Source organism: Orbicella faveolata, unplaced genomic scaffold (genome assembly GCF_042242905.1).
Source record: "Orbicella faveolata isolate gen_17 unplaced genomic scaffold, um_ofav_v1 contig_25, whole genome shotgun sequence".
NCBI lineage: Eukaryota > Metazoa > Cnidaria > Anthozoa > Scleractinia > Merulinidae > Orbicella > Orbicella faveolata.
The window spans coordinates 30,137,501-30,158,370 of NW_028301553.1; the positions used below are offsets into that span (position 1 = coordinate 30,137,501).

At 39.3% G+C, this 20,870-nt stretch overlaps 2 protein-coding genes across 2 annotated transcripts in view; one reads left to right on the plus strand and one right to left on the minus strand.

Moving 5' to 3' along the window:
* The window catches only part of LOC110059148 (neuronal pentraxin receptor-like), a 5,150-nt gene extending 20 nt beyond the window's left edge, over positions 1-5,130 (plus strand). The window contains exons 1-4 of the mRNA XM_089294783.1: positions 1-117; positions 1,700-1,799; positions 2,669-2,882; positions 4,099-5,130. The exon at positions 1-117 is cut by the window's left edge and continues 20 nt beyond it. Coding sequence (XP_089150909.1) covers positions 1,715-1,799; positions 2,669-2,882; positions 4,099-5,023 — 1,224 coding nt within the window. The 5' untranslated portion in view covers positions 1-117; positions 1,700-1,714 and the 3' untranslated portion in view covers positions 5,024-5,130. The remainder of the gene's footprint in view (positions 118-1,699; positions 1,800-2,668; positions 2,883-4,098) is intronic.
* Positions 5,131-7,775: 2,645 nt separating this feature from the next.
* Positions 7,776-10,885, minus strand: LOC149109833 (neuronal pentraxin-2-like). Its single transcript, XM_089294887.1, has 4 exons — positions 10,793-10,885; positions 10,169-10,247; positions 8,865-9,075; positions 7,776-8,370 (listed from the first exon to the last, which is right to left on the minus strand). Exons 2-4 carry the CDS (start codon positions 10,236-10,238, stop codon positions 7,968-7,970), a joined length of 684 nt encoding a protein of 227 aa, XP_089151013.1. The 5' UTR covers positions 10,239-10,247; positions 10,793-10,885; the 3' UTR covers positions 7,776-7,967.
* Positions 10,886-20,870: the final 9,985 nt, after the last annotated feature.

Genomic DNA, 20,870 nt, shown 5'->3' on the forward strand with positions numbered 1-20,870 from the left:
CCTAGGTAACGTCTGTTAAACCGACGCCCGTTCCCTATCGAGAGCTAGTCGGCTGCGAGAGGAAATTTGCTTTTCAGTGGGGAAAATTCAACTCGACGAAGAAAATTCTAGCATATCGTAAGTGATAAATGTAACTAGACTTTCTATTAATAACTAGTAGTAAAATTAACGGCAAGCAAGACCAGTAGTTTGAGTTTTGGCGTTAGCTCGTTTTCGTTTCAGAACGTACAATAACGCTACGTAACAAATTTCACACAGAGAGCCCAATCACAACTAAAGTAGTTACCTGTACTTGAAAACCTTTTTTTTAAAAAGTTGATGAAAAGTTTACTTTTGTGTGTTGATTTCTAAGTTCTTTCAGTAACAAAACCACCTTATTACACTCGATAGTTCCGGCTTTTGGCTTGAGAGGTCCATCTCAGTTTGAGAAGGTGTACACAGTTATAACTGTTTTGATTTTTTGAATTGTGTAACTTTGAGTCCTTCAAAGTTTGAACCGTTGAATAAAACCGCAGTCTGTAGAGCATTTTAGATACATCTTTCGAGAAAGTTAAATATACTATGAAATTCAAAGCAGTCCCTTTGTCCTTTGTAAGCAATAGATCTTTTCACAGTTTCAGGCGCCTTCTTGCTTGCGGTGCAAACACGACAAAAATTACAGTAAATGTATGGGAACGGGGGAAAATCTAATGCCTAACAACTAACACGAAATTCGAATTCTGAAATATTTATAAATTAAAAACTTAAGATACCAGGCTAAAGGATTTACTGGTCAAATTTTAGGGACAGCCTCGCTAGAAAAGTTAAGATTAACGTTATCGTTTTCCCATACTGTTGTCTGTAGAGCTAATTCGGAAAATTTAGATCGGAAAATTTAGATACATTTGTACTAAAAATTAAAAGTAGAATTCCCCGCATCACAGCATATCTGTGTTCTTCAAATTTGATCAAAAGAATCCTTCTGCTACATATTTTTTGCTTGTAACTCATAAAATCTTCAGAAACCGTCTGTTCTATGACTGACATGATCGCCCCATGTGATAAAAAAACAAAAGAAATGAACTTTCTGAAAAGCACATTGTTTGTAGAAAGCAGGTCAGAGAAATTGAAAAAACAAAACAAAACAAAACAAAACAAAACTAAACTAAACTAAACTAAACAAGAAAGAGTGAAAAAAAAAAAAAAAATGCAAAACAGAAACAAACAAACAAAAAACTAGGCACACATTTTGAGAGAGTAATTTTTATGTGCTTATGCGAGCACGCGCGCCTTAATTTGAGGGAATAATTTTATCCTGGGGCGTGAACAGAATTCGTCTGTCACAGACTGTCCGGCTAAAATTTAACACTTGATTTTTTTATATGTAGCTTACTTTTGTTGCTTGAATGCTTGTATAAGTAAATCTCGATACCATTATTGAATAAGTCCTTGCATTGTATAATTTTGTTATTATGTGCATGGCCATTTGAATAAAATGGGAAGGATAGCTTTGATTTAGATTACGGGAAGTGGTCTTAAATTCACTGATAATTAACCAGACGAATTCAAAAATAATGAAATACTTGTAAGAAAGTCAGACCGAAAAATTATTTTAAATTTTCAAAAGCCCCACAAACACGAAAACTTGTTCCTAGAAATGGAGGACGAGAGTCGGTTAACATCTCTGGCGAAAATTAATTGATCTTTGTTATATTTGCAGGTCGCAGAGAGAATCATGGGGTATTCTCTGTTCGCCTGCGTTAACGTTATTTGCTTTGGAGTCGTTTTATGGGGGCATGTTAGCGGTTACTCGAACAGTGGTAAGTCATGCTTATTACCTTTAGTTCTAACGACATTTTGACCCAAATTCAGAATTAACCAATTAGAAACTCTAATCTCTATACTAAAACTCCAAGCTGCCAGAGGCTGAGCTGCCACTACCACTGACGCTGAGGCTGACGCTGAACCTGGCACTGCCACCACTGTATTGGTGCCGGCACTAGTCTGGTAGCCATTATAGGCAATGCCCGCGTTGGCACTGCTACCCTTGTTGTTACTGCTACCTACGTACCAGTGAGGTGCCTCTGCCATTACTGTTGCCACCTGCTAACTGCTAACTGTCACTATTATTGTTACAGCGAGCGCTAATGTCACTTCTACCCATATTGCCTCCTCTAACTGCTACTGCTATTGATACCGCTGGGGTTAAAATGTTTTTTGGATATATCATTCCATTTCGCGCTCTAATCGGTTTTATCCTAGCTCTTCACTGCCACTTCACTGCCGCTTCGATACACACTGTGCATGTGTATAATGACTTAATCTACAATCGAAAGATGCTGTTGGAATAATTTTTTCCAGCTTTTATTTATATGGAAAGCTACAACTTTGGTCACAACGGTTGGAAAAAAGTCATTCTATACACATTTTGCCCCTCCCCACCTCTGAGCAATATTGACAAAACACTTTCATCTAACACAAGTTTGCATTTTACCATTTTCCAACATTGAATGGGGGAATGGGGTCGTTGACACTCATTCTGTAGGTATTACGATTATGATTTCATGATTTTGGCATTTTCCAACACAATTTGTCCATGATTGTAGCTTAGTTGGCAAGAAAGGTCATGATCAAGTAAACTTTAGAGAAACTCAGATAACGAATTAATTGATATTTTTTCCCTGTGCAGATTATGCTCTGTATTTCCCAAAGAAAGGAAAGACAGATTATGCTAACATCTGGGGCATGCCAAAATTGACTAAGTTCACTATTTGTCTGTGGATGAAGACGACTGAGAAAACTAAAGGCACACTACTCAGTTACGCTGTACCCGGACAGGTAGATGAACTGAATATATTGTATGACGATAAAGGCTTTTCTCTGGTGATTGGAGGCAAATCTAGGTAAGATAACTAAAACCCCAAATCGCCTCTATCAAAACCAACTCGAGCACCAGGATCACTACAACCATTAGCACTACTGTAATGATTACCTCAAACACTACTATTATGCCACCTGAAAGTGATCTTTAATGTGATATTTTCTTCCCGTTTTCATTTCTTGCTTTGTGAATTAGTTTAGTCTTAATTACCATTTGTTTCCTTCGTTCCTTCCTTTCTTTATTTGTAAATAAGCAGCAGTCAACTCGAAAACTTTGCTACTTTGGCTGTTGCACGCTGACTCAAATTGAACATATAGTTATATAATCTACGTTTTCTATAATTTCATTTTTTGTCTTACCTTTCTTTTGTACCTAAATAGTGTGAATAAAGATTGTTGTTGCTGTTGTTGTTGTTGCAACACTACCACTATCACCACCACCACCACTAGCACTATAACTACCACTCACCACTGCCACTACTGCTATCACTTTTGCGTCTCGCTTCTACAACTGCCACTAGCATGACGTACTTGACTTCGACCACCACTAAGTGCACCGCCACAACCACGACGGCAACGGCAACGGCAACGTCACTGAACAAAAGAATTAATGAGCAGTACAGTGTGTTATAATTCTTGGTATATTTCTTTGCCGTCCTCTGCAAGACAAAAACGTGAAATGACCAAATTTGCAGTGTCTGGAAAACGTGAACCACGACGGCTAATTATTTTTTTATTTAAAGTTTATCGCTGTGTTCCGGATTTAGTTTTGCAATAGTTCGTAGTGATAAACAAAGTAAATGACTTTAGAGTATCGTGGGATTCGCAGGTAAAATGTAAATTCATTTTTTAATCGACGTTGTACTCGGCATCGCCTTCGTGGTTTCGTAAACTCCCTACTATCGTCACCACTACCGCTGTCACGAACATTTTTACCTTATCTTTACTCTACTGCCAAGACCGCTACCACCATCACTAGCTCTACTGCCCTTTCTTCTACTGCTACTGCTACTTCGAATGCTACTGCAACTAGTTGAAATACGGCGCAGCTCTTTTATTGCTATAAAGTTGTTCCCACGAAAGAGCACAGATTTTAATTTGCTCAAGAATGGCAGAAATTGTTATCCTCCCTTTTCTAGATTTAAGGGTAAGAAGAGAACTTCCGACCGTGATCCCTTATTCCTTTTTAGTTGGTGATTCAAACAATGCAAGTCTCATACATTATTTTGTTTTCGACAGCAAAATCAAAGACATCTTTGCTAATGATGGAGACTGGCATCAAATTTGCGTATCTTGGCAAAACAGCGATGGTGCATGGCAGTTCTTCAAAGATGGAGCATTGCTCAAGCATGACAAAGGTCTGCAGAAAGGTCACATCATTAAGGGGGGAGGTTCGCTCGTGCTGGGTCAACACCAAGATTCCCTTGGAGCTGGCTTCCAAGAGAAACAGGCCTTCCAAGGAATCTTGACCAAGGTCGATGTGTGGTCTTACGTTTCTACGCCCAAGGCAATCTATTTGCTGTCAAGGTCTTGCATGTTAGGCGAAGGCAACGTGTACATGTGGTCTGATTTTATCAATGGTGTTAAAGGAGCTACCGCGCTGATCATTCCGTCTCCCTGCAAAGGCCAGTTTCCCGGTGGTCATCCTCCCGCGGGCCATAAACCGGGAGCCCAGAAGCCCGGGAGCCATAAACCTGGGAGCGAAAAGCCCACTAGTCACCCACCCACGAGCCACAAAACCGAAAGCCATAAACCCACTGGCCGCAAACCCGAAAACCACAAACCTGGGAACCAGAAACCCGTCGGTAACATTCCCGGGGGCAAGAAGCCCGGTGGGCAAAAGCCGGCGGGCCAGAAACCCGGTGGCCAGAAACCGGCGGGCCAGAAACCCGGTGGCCAAACTCCAGCGGGCCAGAAACCCGGTGGCCAAAATCCCGGGGTCGGGGCTCAACACGTTGGAGGGCAGAATCCTGGATTCCAATATGTCGTTGCCCAAAATTCTGGGGGGCAGAATCCCGGGGGCCGAATTCCCGGGGGACAGAATCCTGTAGCCCAAAATCCTGGGGGCCAAATTCATGGGGGGCAGAATCCTGGAGTCCAATATTCGGGTGGCCAAAATCTCGTGGGACAAAATCCCGGAGGCCAGCATTTAAGAATAGGATAAGCACCCTCTGTTCAATGTTAATGACCAGAAAAAAGAGAATGTACCTATATGGTCACTTGAAGTGAAGTAGAATTAAATTGAAATAAATATAGAAGCCGAGAACACAAGTGTGCAAGAGTCTACATATATAGATATAAATTATTTATGTAACTGAATTTCAAAGTCACCAATTTAAAGTCTTTAAAGTCTTTAAAGTCTTTAACAGCAGTATCTACAATGGTCACAGTGTAGATCTCTTTCTTTCCCTTACTGCGTATCCCAGCAGCGGTCAATGGAATATTTTCCTGTGTTTTCAAACCAATTTGTTCCACAGGGAGCAAACAAAATGAATGAATAAATAAATAAATAAATAAATAAATAGATCAATAAATAAATAAATCAATAAATCAATAAATAAAACTAGTGAACAAATGAAGCCGTATTAGGCCTAGGGCAAACGTCGAATCTTAGTCGAATTTAATTCGTCAAACCCATTAATTTTGAAATAGGCGCGTGAATGGTGCGACGTTTGCTGCAATTAAATGCGACTCAAATTAATTGGTTTGACTCTAGCATAGGTTTGACTTGCCAAGTCGGATAATGCGACAGTTGTTCAGCGTTTCAGCAAACGCCGCTCTAAACACGCGCTGAACTCAATTCATAAATCATGCAAATTACGAAATAGCTGATTCAAATGTGATGGACTGGGCAAACGTCACAAAAATACATACTCCTCCATCTGCCAAACGCTATTCCCCCCCCCCTGACGAGCATGCGCTGTACAAAGATAATTTCGGGAGCGGGAATGCTTTCTCGCCCCCAGAGGCCGCGCTCCTTTTGGTGCTGACCAAAAGGAGCGCGTATTGGCAGGAGGTAGTCGAGCCAAGATACCAATAATTTATACCAATAATTTATTCGGCAATAATAATGTCTTGAGACCAAACGAACCCGATATGGCTCCGAAGGTACATACAATAAACTTAAATTACAATTAGTTATGTAACATAACTTTTGTTTGCCATAAATCCTCCTGGCTTTCCAATATAATGTAGCCGTATTAATCTTAAGGAAAGTTAAAGTGCCTTCAGCGTCCTCGCCAATAGTCTCCACAGTAGTCGCAAATGTGCAAATCGCATAAATCGGCTAAGACGGACTGGACAAGACAGGTAAGAGAGTTATTCTCCCATATAGACCTTATCCCCAAGCTGATATCATGTTATTTTTGGCCATGGTACTCAGTTCTTCCTCAATGGTTTAGTGGAGGAGCAGAAATTGTGTCTCAGGATTGGCTATTTCTAGCCCTCTGGGATTTCCGGAAGTAATTGAAAATAGTCTGTGAGGTATGACCTTGGGAATAAAACCTGCATGGGGGCTAAGTCTCTCACCCTTCATCCTCTTGCTGTGAGACACTTTCTTATCAATTTTAGTTTGCAATCTTTTCCTATTTGTTCTTACCATCCCAGCATCTTCTTAAAGTTACGTGTAATTAAATCCCATATTAACACGGGTTTGTGAGGTATTTTCGATCTTCCAGAGTAGAAAAGGGGTCGAGTAATACGAAACAAAATCCAAGAACTCGAAACAATGTCGATTATCGGAATATTACATTTTCTCTTCCAACCAAATTGTTTTTTCAGAGGATTAAAACATAAGGACAGTGATGCGATAAATTCTTTAGAATCAAACAAAGTCATGTGAGTTATGTCTACTCTGGCGCATAGTATCCTAACGGTTAATTGATGTTTTAGAAATATTAGAAATGTTGATTAAGCTGCTGTTTTCTGTCGTGCTTAGAAAGAAGGAGGATAATCAATGATACTAGCTGCAATTGTTTTTAAGTGGCCGCTCATTCGTCCCACCAAGTTCAAACCATGCTTTTTGTGTTTTCTCGCGTGAGGAGACTAAGGCCTTTCAGCTTTGTTCGTGTAACTGGTGGAACATATTACAATTTTAAGGACTAAGGACCCCATTACCTCGAGACGTTTTACAATCAACTAGTAATTGCCTCTCGTGTCTGGGGAGCAGATATGGGACAGTTATGAGAATGCTCGCCTCTCATTAAATGAAGGAGGCCAGGGTTCGATTTCGGCCTCGTGTCGTACGTGGGTTGAGTTTGTTGCTAGTTCTCGCCATGCTCTGAGGGTTTTTCCCCGGGCTCTCCGATTTTCCTCCCTGGCTCCACAAAAACCAACAAATCCAAATTCCAATTCGACCGGGATAGAGCACTGGCATGAAAACCAGCTAAGGCTGATCTGGCCTCCTCTTTAAATATTGTAATTAAGTTTTTGTGTGTGTGTTGATTCAGAGACTAATTGTGCTCGTAATTTCCATTTTCTAGTTACTAGCTCATGAACTGAACATTTCTTAGTTCAACTACTTTTGCTAAAATCGAGGAAAAGATCACGAAAGTTTGCGAATTTATCCGGGAACAAATTAGTATGGCACTGGCGGGTTAATGCCTATTAGGAGTTTGATGATGCCTCGCTAACCATATTTCAAGGCGTGTAGTTTTAGATTTGGAGTTTTTTAGCGGAAGACGGCTTGTTTTAATTTTCTAGCTTCCTTTTATTAGCTTTAATTACTTTGGACACACTTTTGTGGCTTTCTGTTGTCGTACAATCCCAATTATAATTGACTCATCCTAATCGAGAGTATAATCTATAATCTTGTTCTTGTTTGAACGAGAGGACATGACTTTCAATGGCATGGAGTCTGAGGCCGGTGATTGAAAATCTGCGTTGGGGACACATTTTAACTGAAGAACAAATAAAAATTTGCTATGAAGACAATTTTTATTCTGATCCATCAGTGTACACTTGTGTTCATGGCTCGTCTGCAATTACCTTATATTTTACTTTAAACCTTCACAGTTGCGATTTTCGCTTTACAATTACTATAGTTTTACATCAACTGGCCATTTTGTTTTGAAAAGATTGAACACAATGTGTCTGGAGCCGCAGAGTAATCATCCCCGAGAACTGGGCGGATAACAAGGCGATGGAATAACAACTGCGGCTTTTCCTTTGACACCATAAATGAAGTCGGACCACTTGTACACGTTCCCCACCCCTGACAGGCAAGACGTCGACATACTCTTGACTGTACTTGCCGAAAGGACGTAAGACCACACGTTGACATTGGTCAAAGACCCTTGGAAGGACTGGTTAGACTCGAACCTTCCTCCAACAGAATCTTGTTCTACCCCCAGCGTCAAGGAACCTCCTCCTTGAATGGTGTATCCCTTGCGCAGACCTCTGGTGTGAATGTGTAGTGCTCCATCTTTGTAGAATTGCCACACGCCATCACTGTTTCGCCACGACACGCAAATGTGATGCCATCTACCATCATTAGCTGATTCATGTACCTCCCTTGAGCAGTAGAAAAAATTAAGACCAGTTGTTAGTTCCTTTAAAAAAAGATTTCAGTCACAAGACAATTCAAGCTTGTTTTTACACATTTCAAGTTCAAATTCTAGCTGAGATCTTTAGGAATGAAAAATATGCTTATCATAAAAATCCTTGCCAGTGGAAGAGGAATAATTTTTTTTAGAAGGAATAATGCAAATGCCGGCTTGAGCGCATAGTGAATCCAATATGACCAGTAACACACATTCAAATATACTTTGCCTCACTCAGATTAAGATAATGAGTGTTGAAAACTATTAAGGTACATCAGCTTCCTCTCTAATTGTATATCATTGGACTTGCCAGCCGCCAAGACAGGTTGCTTTTTTTCGATTCCATATTCATCGGATTTGCCAGAAGGATAAGCTTATATCCATGACTGACTATTAAATTAGATGTAATGTTTCAACTCCACTCAAACCCCGTAAATTTGAACTGCCAAATTAAATTTAACCTACTTCCTTTCGCCTCCAATGAACAGTTCAAAACCATTGTAGTTGTAGATGAGCAGCTCATTGTCCTGCCCTGGTACAGCATAACTGAATGGTGTGCCAGGATTTGAAGCACTCGACTTCATCCAAAAGCACACAGTAAACTGAGTCAAACTGCGCATGCCCCAGACGTTGGCGTAATCAGTCACTCCTTGGTGTGGGAAATGAAGAGCATAACCTGTTCAAGAAAAAAAAAAAAAGGAACAAAGAAACAATTAACAGATATTATACTTTCCTAGAGGACCTGATATATTTTCATTGTGTAAAACTGCTTCCAATTCTTATGATCTCTACACTTAAGTATGTTGCTTGCAAAACTTGTAACTCTTTACCTGAAAAGAGTAGAACGGCGCCAGTACTTTGTCTAGTTTTAAACGCGTCGTGAAAACAGTTTCCTTTCAGGCACGATTGCTGATTACTACACTGGTTAGATGTTTTCTAATGTAGTCAAACATAATAGTTAGTAGAAGTTTACGTGTTGTTTTTATACTTATAATGTTATTTTTCTCGAAGATATTAGCTTCTTAGCTACTCTTGAAATTTCGAGACAAAATGAAGTCATATATGTATACACGTAGGTATGTATCAGTACGTTTTTAAGTGACTATGCGTAATTCATTTTGCATGGATAAATGGCACTTCGGCTGCTCATTGTGAAAAGAGGGAGATCGCTAATTTTCTACTGATTCTCTTCACCAAAAAAGTAACAGACATGTATTTTAATTTTCAAGGCACTTTTGATTCTCGTGAAATTTTCCAGTGAATAAAGACGTAATTGATTTTCCATTTGGTTTTAAAAAGGTGTCACCTCGTTCTCTAATTAAGTGCTTGGACAAGAAGCAACCACAAGTCCATGAGTTTTCTTTATTAATGGTAAGGGATCGAGAAGAGATAATTAATTTCCTTCGGTTTTTTTGGAGGTAGGGGTTCAGCGGGGGAGTATAACTTTACTTTGTAGGGAAAATAGAGTACGAAAAGGTTTATTCCAATTTCAAGGGTCTTGTAGCCACATCATTTGAAGTAGTACTGTTCTTCCCGCGAAAGGGTAAAAATATTTCGTTTAGGTTGTTTTTCAAAGCAAAGAATTTTTTTTTTTTTAATCAATGGACCCTCTAGCCGAACTGAGCGGCCTTTATATGATATTAAGTTTTTGTAAGCAGTTCTAGTGTTAAAGCATCTAATCTCGAACAAGAGTACCTAATGATTCCGTGGTTAATTCCACGGAATAAGAATAAGATAAACTGAAAAGATGTTGATGATCTTAAGCATACCTGTGGTAGGATACCCACTGACATAACCATGGAAGACGCCAGTCAAAATCAATACAAATATAACGGCCATGATTTACTCCTGTACGTAAAAACAAAATAGTGTGATTCACCTTGCTCTTTTTATTATTCATGGCCGCCTTTTGACAGGCCTGGGGCTTCCATCTGAAATTTTTGGGTCGAAAAATACTTCTTTCTTAATATTTGTGAACACTTAGCTAGAGACTGCCGGTCATCTACGTTTTGGGCCGGCTGTGTCAGATGGATTCTTCTTGTCAGACATTCAGTGTCATGTTCTCTCAGTAAATAATTGGCTAGGAAATATACCTTGTCCGATGATAAACCAAAGAACTTTCGCCACGTCATTCTCGCGTACCAACTACTCCTCTTGGCACTAACATTTTTGCTCTGTTTAAATATATATATATATTAGGATGGAACGACTGTGATCTGTAAATTGCAGGGTTTTTTAGCCCTGGATGAAAGGCAGTTGCAGGTTATATTTCAAACCTTTTCGGGGCTGAGGCTAACTATTTAGAAAACCAAAGTCAATTGGTATGCATCGCTTACAGACGTAGTCATACTGAACTTACCAGCTCAGATCAATCACTAATTTATCACAGTTACCTTTCAAATGCCAAACTGGGGATGCGAGGCCTTCGATACGTTCAGCGTAAATCAACTTGTGTAAATAAAACTGATGTTCCTTAACTCGCTGACAGTGTCCACCTTCCAAAGTAAATTGAATGAAAAATGCTAATAAAGCAAACAGGAAATTGCCTCTGAAACTTGTTCAGTATAACCCCTGAAGCAATATTTATTGTCCTTTTCTTCTTTGTTTGTTTAATTATTGTTTCATTTTATGCATTGCCATTTATCAGCAGCACTGACTTCTTTTCATAACACTAGCTAAAGAGAAACTTAGATATGCGAGAGACCGTGTCGTAATAAGGATACTAAGGTTGTCAGTGGGCGAGATTGAGAACGCTTGGCCCTCAAAATAAAAGTCGATTAATTCATATTATTATTTTTCGAATTATAAGATGTTTAGTCTAAAGGCTTAATTAAGTACTAGAACAACGTAGTATGATATATAAACAATCGCGGTAACATTAATATTTTACTTTCTTCGGTGCACTGTTGAATTACGTTGGCTCGCTACGTAACAATGTTTTCTTCTGCGAAGACTTCGCTGATGCAGTACAAAACTGAATTAAAGTTTGCTGAATTACAAACGCATAGTTTACCGAGGAAGCAAGCCTAAATTATTGATTATGTTTCCTGTGAATGTGATCGTTATTAACATATGCAACGCTTTACTGAACACAGAGATCAATTGTTCTTTGTAACCTATAAAAGGCAATTTTTCGAATTACAGCAACAGACGCTATGTATACTTTAATTCATTTTTGTACTGCATCAGCGAAGTCTTCGCAGAAGAAAACATTGTTACGTAGCGAGCCAACAGTGCACCGAAGAAAGTAAAATATTAATGTTACCGCGATTGTTTATATATCATACTACGTTGTTCTAGTGGGTGTTAAATTGTTTTTAGCTCTTTAAGTCGTTTGTAAAAAGCTTGACCACGTTTTCTTGTTGTCTCACATTCATCATTCGCCAACCAAAGGGCACCAGTTAAAACTGTACTTAGTAAATTGTGAGGCTCAGCTAGTTTCACTCTTACACTGGTTTCTCCTGTCAAATGATGAGACCATTTTAGCCACGGAAAGCCATCAGTGTAATCCATTAGAATCAGACAATTATTGGCTGTATTGATTACACACTAAGTACCAGTTTGGGTAAGAAACAATGAAATGTACTTTTCAATGTCAACATGACCTAAAACCACTTCTCCAAATTCAGTGAATTCTAGTAAGACCAATTTGTTTCAGTAATTCTTGGCATGTGTCATTCAGATGACCAAAAATCTCATCCTTACTTAAAATTGGATTGATGCCAATGGGCCCTTCCAATTTTTTCCCCCACTTGTTTCTCAGTACATTTTGGTTTCTTTTTGTCTAATCGTAAGTGACCTCACAATTCCACAAGAAAATTCCATAAATGCTGAGTGCTGTTTTCTAAAAACACAAGGCATAACAACTTCCTTAAAAAAAGAACCATTGTCAATATCGAGGAGTTAGTCGCAAGAATAAGGTTTGTTTTGTTTCTTTTGAACTATTTCAGTTAACACTTGCCTCTGATTATAGAAACCAGTGCTTGGTGAGAGCTCTGGACAAAACAGCGCTTGAAGTTCTGGGTAGTGCAGGGACAGTAACTTGCTGTGAAAATCGCGAGTTCCAACAGTTCCGTGCAGTACAAAGTCGACAGGTGACACAATTTTGGCAATCCTTGTTAAAACTAAATCCACAAGGTCTTCATCGTTCAGACAGTTCAGCAGCTCGCTGGCCCTTTGCTTCCTTGAATAAGGATTACTCTCGTCTAGAAATTTTTCTGCGCATTGTCTAAATGAAACCCGTTTCAGGGAGGTTGGCAAGCTACCCGGTTTGTGCCCCGGATAAAGACGAAGATGTTCGTTTAAACTCTTTGTTTTTGTAAAATTTACCAGTTTTGAAATGGGCAATGAAGACGAATTACTGACTCGGTGTTAAGCACATTTTCCTTAGCTCGACAAGACATCCAAGCAAACAATAAAAAGCCATGATAAAAACAATTAGCCGGCAAAAGAAACAATACTTAAGTTCTTGCCGCGTCAAAATGCCCGCAAGAATTGTGCCACCCGCGACAATGGAACTGACTTCGAGAGAGCAACGAAGGCTCCATCGAAACTTCTTTAAAATCAGCACATGAAAAATAGAATTAAGACAAACACACCATCCCCAAAAACCAATAACAGCTTTAATACGAGTAACATTTAGTGTTGATAAAGCCAATGTCCAGTACATAACAAAGAAATAAAAAAGCTAACTTCATACAAAGCAGGAGTACATCGAGCTTACGTTTGGATTGTCTGCAACGCTCCTCGCCAAAAGTTGTCAAAGCATTCAACAATGTGCTTTCAATTTGTTGATGCTGCTTTTAAAATACTATCATTTTCTCATTTAGATGCTGTTTTTTGAATTATTACCGAGAAATATGTAATAATAATAATTCTACACGTACTACAAATTTTTATATCTGTCGAGTAAACTTTCCTACAACAGTTGCAAGAGGACTTTCTTAACCCGTACAACTAAATCTCGTGACTAGTGCTAGATTAGGCATAAAAAGGCGGGAAAAACAATTTGGAGAGTCTTGAACTGTACTATTTCACTCTACATTACGAATCACTCTACATTACATTCTCCAAACACTACCTTATACCAACTGTAAGGGTAGCAAGTGGTGCTGGCCAGAATGTGACTTGGTCCTAACTCAACTAAATTGATCGGCGGATCATTTCTTCCTACCACAGCTAATAAAATGTTCCCCTACGGGTCAAAATCTTGCGGCCTAGACGATATTGCCTACGATACGTTTCCAGATTCTCAGAACTTGTCATTGACCATTTTCAATCCCTTATTCTACAGAAAACAATATATTTTTCTACTGAGCCAATAAAACGTTTTTATGGCTGTCATACTAATAAACCTCACGTATAGAAAAATGTTTGCGTTATAGTGCTGTCAGATCCCATTAATCAATAGAGCGGTTTTCAGTTGAGTGTCGGAACTAATCAGGCAATTATTTACTTTGGTTTGGTTTTGGTTTTACTACTGTCCGAGATTGGCTGAGTAGTCTAATTAATGTAATTGGTTTGGTTAATCAATTGAAAACCACTCTACAGAGAAATACCTTTTTTGGAAACGGAATACCAATATGGCTGCCTTGACGTCGTCAGAGAATGCCTTCCATGGTCGATCATTAAAAAAACGTTCAGCCCATGCTTTGTCCATTGACAGAAAACAAACTTTTCATACTTCAGTTCTGTTTGCATTGGATAGTCCCATGTCCATCTCAAGTGTACCCGATCTTAGGACAGGCAGTAGTGGGCCTGCACAAGCATGGAATAACTGGGTAATGGAACTGTGCTTTCCTGAAGAACGTGGGTGTAGGCTGACAGGTTTATGACAGATCAGCATTTCTGTGGTTGCTCTCAGAAGGCAGTACGTTAAATGTCTGACTAGCCGCAGGTTAAATAACTGTAGGCAGCGGGCATTGACGACTGGGCGAACCGCTCTATCAACTGAAAATAAAGAGGGTAACAAGATAGGTTAAGTCTGCATACGAGCCACGTGGCCCAGCAAACTGGCGATTATCTCCGATTTTCAGTATCCTGAAGCGACTAGGAGTATTTCTACCCCATTCCCCCCTGGATGGGATGTTAGTCCATCTCAGGGTTTCCACAAGAATTAAATTTTCCGGTACCCTTTTACACACCCTGGTGGAGAGAGGCACTGTGAGAGTAAAGTGTCTTGCCCAAGAACGCAACACAATGTTCCCAGAGGGAGGAGAGAGGCTACAAAATATTTTCAGCAACCGTTCGAAAATTCCTGACAAGCTAAATATATACGGCATGTGGGCAACACAGACCACTTCACACATACTTACAAGTTTCTATCGTCAGGCGTCGTTTTTTAACACTGATAGCACACCGAAGGAGCAGGAACATTCAATAGGCCTGTCTGGTGGCAGGGGCGACAAATCTCGCTCACCCTCTAAGCTGGACTGCAAGGTGTTACGCGAGAGAGCTGACCTGTCTTGTCCTGTATGCATATGCCAGTGTGGAAGAAGTCTGTACATGGCCAGCTGGGAGTAGTATGCAGACTGAACTAGACTGGACTGAACTGGATTTGCAAGTGGAATGATGCTGATTACGTGACACGCTGCAAAATATAAACTGCAGATCGGATACAAAACTATTGGAAATTGCTGGTCATTCGACAATACCTGCACATAGCTTCAGTATTTCGGGCCTAGATTTCCGTTGTCTTGACGATGTTAGCAGTTATAAAACAACAGGTCCCCGTTAAAAAGAGATCACTTTAAACTTTTATATAATACTGGTAAGCGTTTTTGTATTCAAAAGTTACGAGGCCCACTTCAAAGCCTTCAAAGTCTTCCATTGTAACTGTGCAATGGCTCAACTGTCCATAATGTAATCTATGCCAGGTTTAAGTTATTTAGAGCCTCTGTACAAGGAACGTTTCCAGTTGTCCGGAAATTAACAACACTAAATAAAAGGATACTGATTTTCTGCCAAGTACAAGGTGAAATGCGTCCGCACACAGGAGGTTTGCTTGTCTAGGTGACCAGAACACCCCCAGTGCAGTCCTCTCTGTCTGGATTTGCTTTGGCTATATACAGCTGAGAGGTCAGGCCAGACTCTGTACTGATTGGTTACATTTGCTGTGTTCTTCATCAAATCAGAACTGACCGACAGTGCATTGCAATGGGTGAAATGTTTGTTCCTGCTGGGAGCAAACTGCATAATTTTCATTCAACTCAGTCATTGCCGCTCGGTTAGTCATCTAGAAACAATCCAAGTCTGTAAAAAAACTTTGGAGAACCATTAGTATAGATACCACATAAATATACATCAGAAGTTTAAAACGACATCTGCATGAAATGTGTAACGTGACATCCATCTGCACCACAGATTTGAGCAATTTTTCTTGAGGAGAATTTTTTAACGGCTGTTTTCTCAGCAACTAGAACAGTTTTGTTTGATTGATGAGGTTCATTGAAGAAAGAACACGAACCGGCTACATTCCTCACGGTACTCACAATTAAGCTTCACTGGTGAGAGATCCATCCTTCATACTTGTCCATGATCTTTGTCTTTGTCTCAGCTTCATTGAAACAGCGGCAAAAGAAAGAAAAGCCTACGCAGACTTGACTAGAGATGAATGAATTATCAATAATGAAAACATTACCCAAATAGCTCACTTTGATTCACTTGCCTCGATGATATTTTTTCATTATGTATAGATCATCGATTATCTTCCATGCAGTCGTGAGGCACTGTTCATATTTAGTAACAGCAGAAGCTGATATGCGGTTACAGAGATACCTCAAAAAAGAGTAGTAAAGAAACTGCCAAACATTTGAAACCGGACCACAAACCATCAAAGCAAGTTAAAGTTTTAGAACTACAAAGGATTACTTACCAACTTACCTTTACTGGGGTAAAATGTACATTGTTGAAAACAATCATGGTGGTGGCTTGATAGCTTACAGATGGTTGCACGGTTGTGTCTACACTTCACCCCTGACCAAAAAAAAAAGAAAGACAATTGTAAGATAACCGCACACGAGACAACGCATGTAAACTTACGTCGCATTTCAACGGCGTGAGCTCCTTGAATTCTTTGCTGAAGACATATTTGTGTTGATAGCCGTCAACTTCGTCTTTTGTTCGTTTATCAGCTGAAGTAACGCAACTGAAAAACTGGGCTGTTATACTCGTTTATACCCGCGCTAACGCATTTCACGACGACGAAACTGCGTCCTCAGAATAACAGGGCACGAAAGCAGAGAAATTCGTTCAATTCGTCCCCGAAAATGGACGACAATTAACTTAATTCATATTTAATTCGGACGTTCTTAGGTACTTTAGATTCTTCGTCGGATACAATTGAACGAAATAAATGTGTCCCCGAAAATGGACGCTCGATATAATTACATACGTTAAATAATTTTTAGTACTTAACCACCTTCGCTTACCACCTTCAAAAGAGCGAACTTAATTCATTTGCGATGTGGTTACGTGCAAATATCTAAAAATAAAAAGCTTAAGAATTGTATTTATTTGTTTATAGTATTTAAAACCAAATGACACACAAAGCATGACAAAGCAAGCGTTCGGTATAGCAGTGTCAGACTTTATTTTCAAATTGAGAACGAGAAAGTTTAGTACAAATAGATATTTAAAACAATCTGTTATACAGTTAACTACACGTAGGTACGTTGCAGTTCTTCATTCCGACAAAAGAAACGCAAAATAAAAACAGACATTCTAAAAGTTTGTTGTATCGGTCTTTTCTGCTCCCGAAAATGAGCTACAACAGAGTGCCATTGCCACAGATATGATTTAAAAAAGACGTCTCTGAAGATCAATAGGTGACTGTAACCCTAAGTTAAAATAATGCTCGACACCCTCAAAATTATACGAAACATTTTTCGAAGACCACATTTTAAGAGACAGTGTCTAATGATGAAAAAAATTAATTGTCTTGTAGTGAGCGTCCAGTACCGGGAGAAAAATAAGTTCGGCCTAATTCGTCAGTGTATTTGGACAAAAGAAACACAAATAAAGACAGACCATACCTTTTGTTCAAAAGTGAATTTTATTCTTACAGTTTGTGTTACATGCATGCAAGTGTTCAAGTCTTTACTGCTCCCGGAAATGAGCTCCGACAGAATTCCATAGCAACAGATTTAGTTTAAATGAAAACTTCCCCGAAAATGGACGAATGAAATTTGTGATGCAATGACAGCCGCAAATCCTGAAAAAATGTGTCAAGTGTTAGCAGCTTAATATAATTATATTTATTCAGACAAAAGAAACTACACATTTTAAGGACAAAGGACACGTTCAAAATTGCTTTTATTCTTTCAAGTCTGGCTAACAACTGATTCTGCTCCAGAAAATAAGCCCGGAGTACTGACTGCCCACGGATATTATGCAAAGTCTCCGAAAATGGACTAATTAATTTGCAATTGTCAACAATTACAGACAAGTTAATTCAGAAGCGCCTTAAATATATTTGTGATTGGATGAGCGTGGAACCCTGAAAGACAATTGAGAGTTAGCTATTTATTCAGATAAAAAGAAACACACAAGCAAACGTACACTTGCTCAAAGCTGAATTTTATTCTACACAGTCTGTGTTATACAACTGTTATCAGTCCTTACTGCTCCCGAAAATGAGCTACGACAGAATAAAAATAGCCACGGGTATAGTTTAAATGGAACGTCCCCGAAAATGAACGAGTGAGCTGTTGTGTTCCGTGAGCCAGAAATCCTGAAACAAATATGTTATAGTCACTTACCTGTCCAATGTTTAGAAAATTAGAAACACACAAAATAATGACAAAACACACTGTTTCTTCAAAAGTGGTTTTATTTATTAAATTCTATGTAACAACAGTGGCTTTTGCTCCCGAAAGTGAGCTCCGACATCAGACGTTTCCAAAAACGAACAAAAGAAAGTTTATAAAACTTAACAAACAAGTTAACTAAAAAAGCACTTGAATATATTTGTTATTGTTATTGTTAGGTCAGAGTTAGCTAATTATTTAGATCAACGAAGAACCAAAAAATACAAACATTTGCTCAAAGAAAAAATATTCAGTAATAGCCTTCTGAGCGGATGAAAACTTACGGTTTATAAATATATACAGATATTTGAAAGAGTCATTGTAAATGTTAGTCTCAAGTATGCTTAAAATTCTTTAGTTACATCAGTTTACATTATATTCTACCGGACCTAAAGTAATCCATTAGGGGGTGCGCTCCTAAGTTTTTTTTTTCATGTGCCAAGAAAAACTAAGAACTTCCCTGTGTAGAAAAAAAAAAAAAAAAAAAAATGAGAGATTGACACTTCTTTTGGAAAACTCAGGGCTGCTTGGACACGTGTCAGGGGTTTGAATTGGCCTGCTATCGAGAAAAACGCGATTCCAGGCTCTTTTAATAGATTCATGGTTGAGACCGAAAGCTGAGGACCGAACCATAGACCGAAGTGTTCCGAGAGGATCTTAACCGAAACGTTCACCGAGCCGAAGCCGAAGCGACGCTATGCTGTCAAACTTATGAATACTCGCTCCCGCACCATGGTCCAGACTGCATGTTTCGCACTGCTTTCAAATACGAGTACAAATCTGGTAATTAGTTTTGTGTAACAGACAATTGTGAGTCGACTCACAATGGAAACAAACATTGTGGCCCAGAGAGAGCGTTTTATTCCAATGTCCAACAGCATTCATTCGCGCGCGTGGCGAAAAGGACAACCACAAGAACCTTTATGTTATTATTTTCATCAAATATGAATAAATACCACCTAAAGAAAGTCTTACGTAAATTAACGATTATTTACCGACCTCAGAGTGAATAATTGTTGTAGCATGTACCAGATCAGCGAATGAGGAGGAATGTACGTATAATAATTTTGTAAAATAATTCCAGATTCACCTGAAACTGTAAAGAATTGAACGAATTTTGTTTAACTATTGATCAAACGAATTAATTCAAGCACCCGCACTCAAACTAATATTCACTAGTGTGGTACATACTAGTTCTATGATTATTCTCTATGCTGTCTACACGAAGTTGTTTTTGACCAACTCAGATGTGGTAGAAGCCGATGTTGTTTTGTCATCTTGTTTAGATATTCCAGAATGTTCAATGTTGTCTTGCTATTCCAGTTGTCCTGATCCACGTGTTTTGTCGGCATTGCGACTACTTAACTAATTTGCCCTAAAACTGTCTTGCTATTCCACAACAAATTGGCTTTTCTTCTTTACCCCAGCAATTAATTAGTATTTAACTTTAGAGGTCTTAACAACTGTTTTCAATTTAGCTCGTGTCGATCCAGGCTCCAAGTGATGCCCTCCAGTTGCTCCGCCTGATGTGAAGTCTATCAACGCCAACAATTTGTAGACGGTCTAAGCTTGCTGCGCCTGCGAAGTACAATGCAAGCGGATTCCTTAAAGAGACTCGTCCCACCAGGCAACGCTAGCAAAGAGACATGTGCATATCTGGTTGATAGCGCTGTTTACAAGTGAGATAAGCCCTTCAGGAAATTTTAACTAACTTCCAGGCTATGCTAACTGTCTGTTGACTCTCTTAATAGATGAAGATCTTTTTGCAGGATCCATCTTGTTGGTCAAGTGTCCGGTAGATCCATTTTGGAGGCTGCCTACGTTAAACTACGTAAGCGAGCTAACTAGGGTGTGTGCTCTGTCCCAGATACCCACTACAGTAGAGCCCAACCTAGTTACCTATCTGCAACTAAGTGACAGCTTAACGTGACAATTCTAAAAGTCTGGATGAGCCTTATTAAGCCGAAAGATGACCCTTTAAATAACAACGATAATGCTGCCATTAAAGGGAAACGTTCCTATTAATAGCAGTGAAAATACTGCCATTGATAGAAACTATGGAAACAAAAAAATATTTTTCATAATTGGAAAACACTAAGCGGGAGATGCACAGTAGCCGAATTGTTGACGAAACAATGCCGAACTGTGCCTAAGAAAAGCCGAACAGTAAATCTTGAGCAGAATAATTAAATCAATGAATGAAATACCCGAAGGCCAAATTATGAAACCCAGAAAGGAAAAGGGGAGACACGAACCCAAACCACCCAATGCTAACTAAGCTATTTAACTTAGGTTAAGCCGAATCAGCCGAATATAAGCCGAACGTTTGCCGAATTTGAGGTTCATCCAGAGCTCTAGCTATGTACCCACCCTGCCCTGCCCACAAAGGACTGCACTAACCACTACCAGAAGGGCGAACCTTCTGTCTCTCGTTACCAAGGCGATGCTGATAGCATATCGGACGCTGACGAGTTGAAGTTTGGAAGGGTTGCAATGGAATGGACTGCTAACTCAGGACATTAGACTGACCCCTGGACCATGTGGAGAGGTACTCATCTGAAAGAACAAAAACGTGGAAAAAAACAAAACAAAACAAAAACTAAGGTGACTGAAATTTCAACTCCGAAATAAAATTTACGCTTAGCGTTATACTTGATCATTTCTT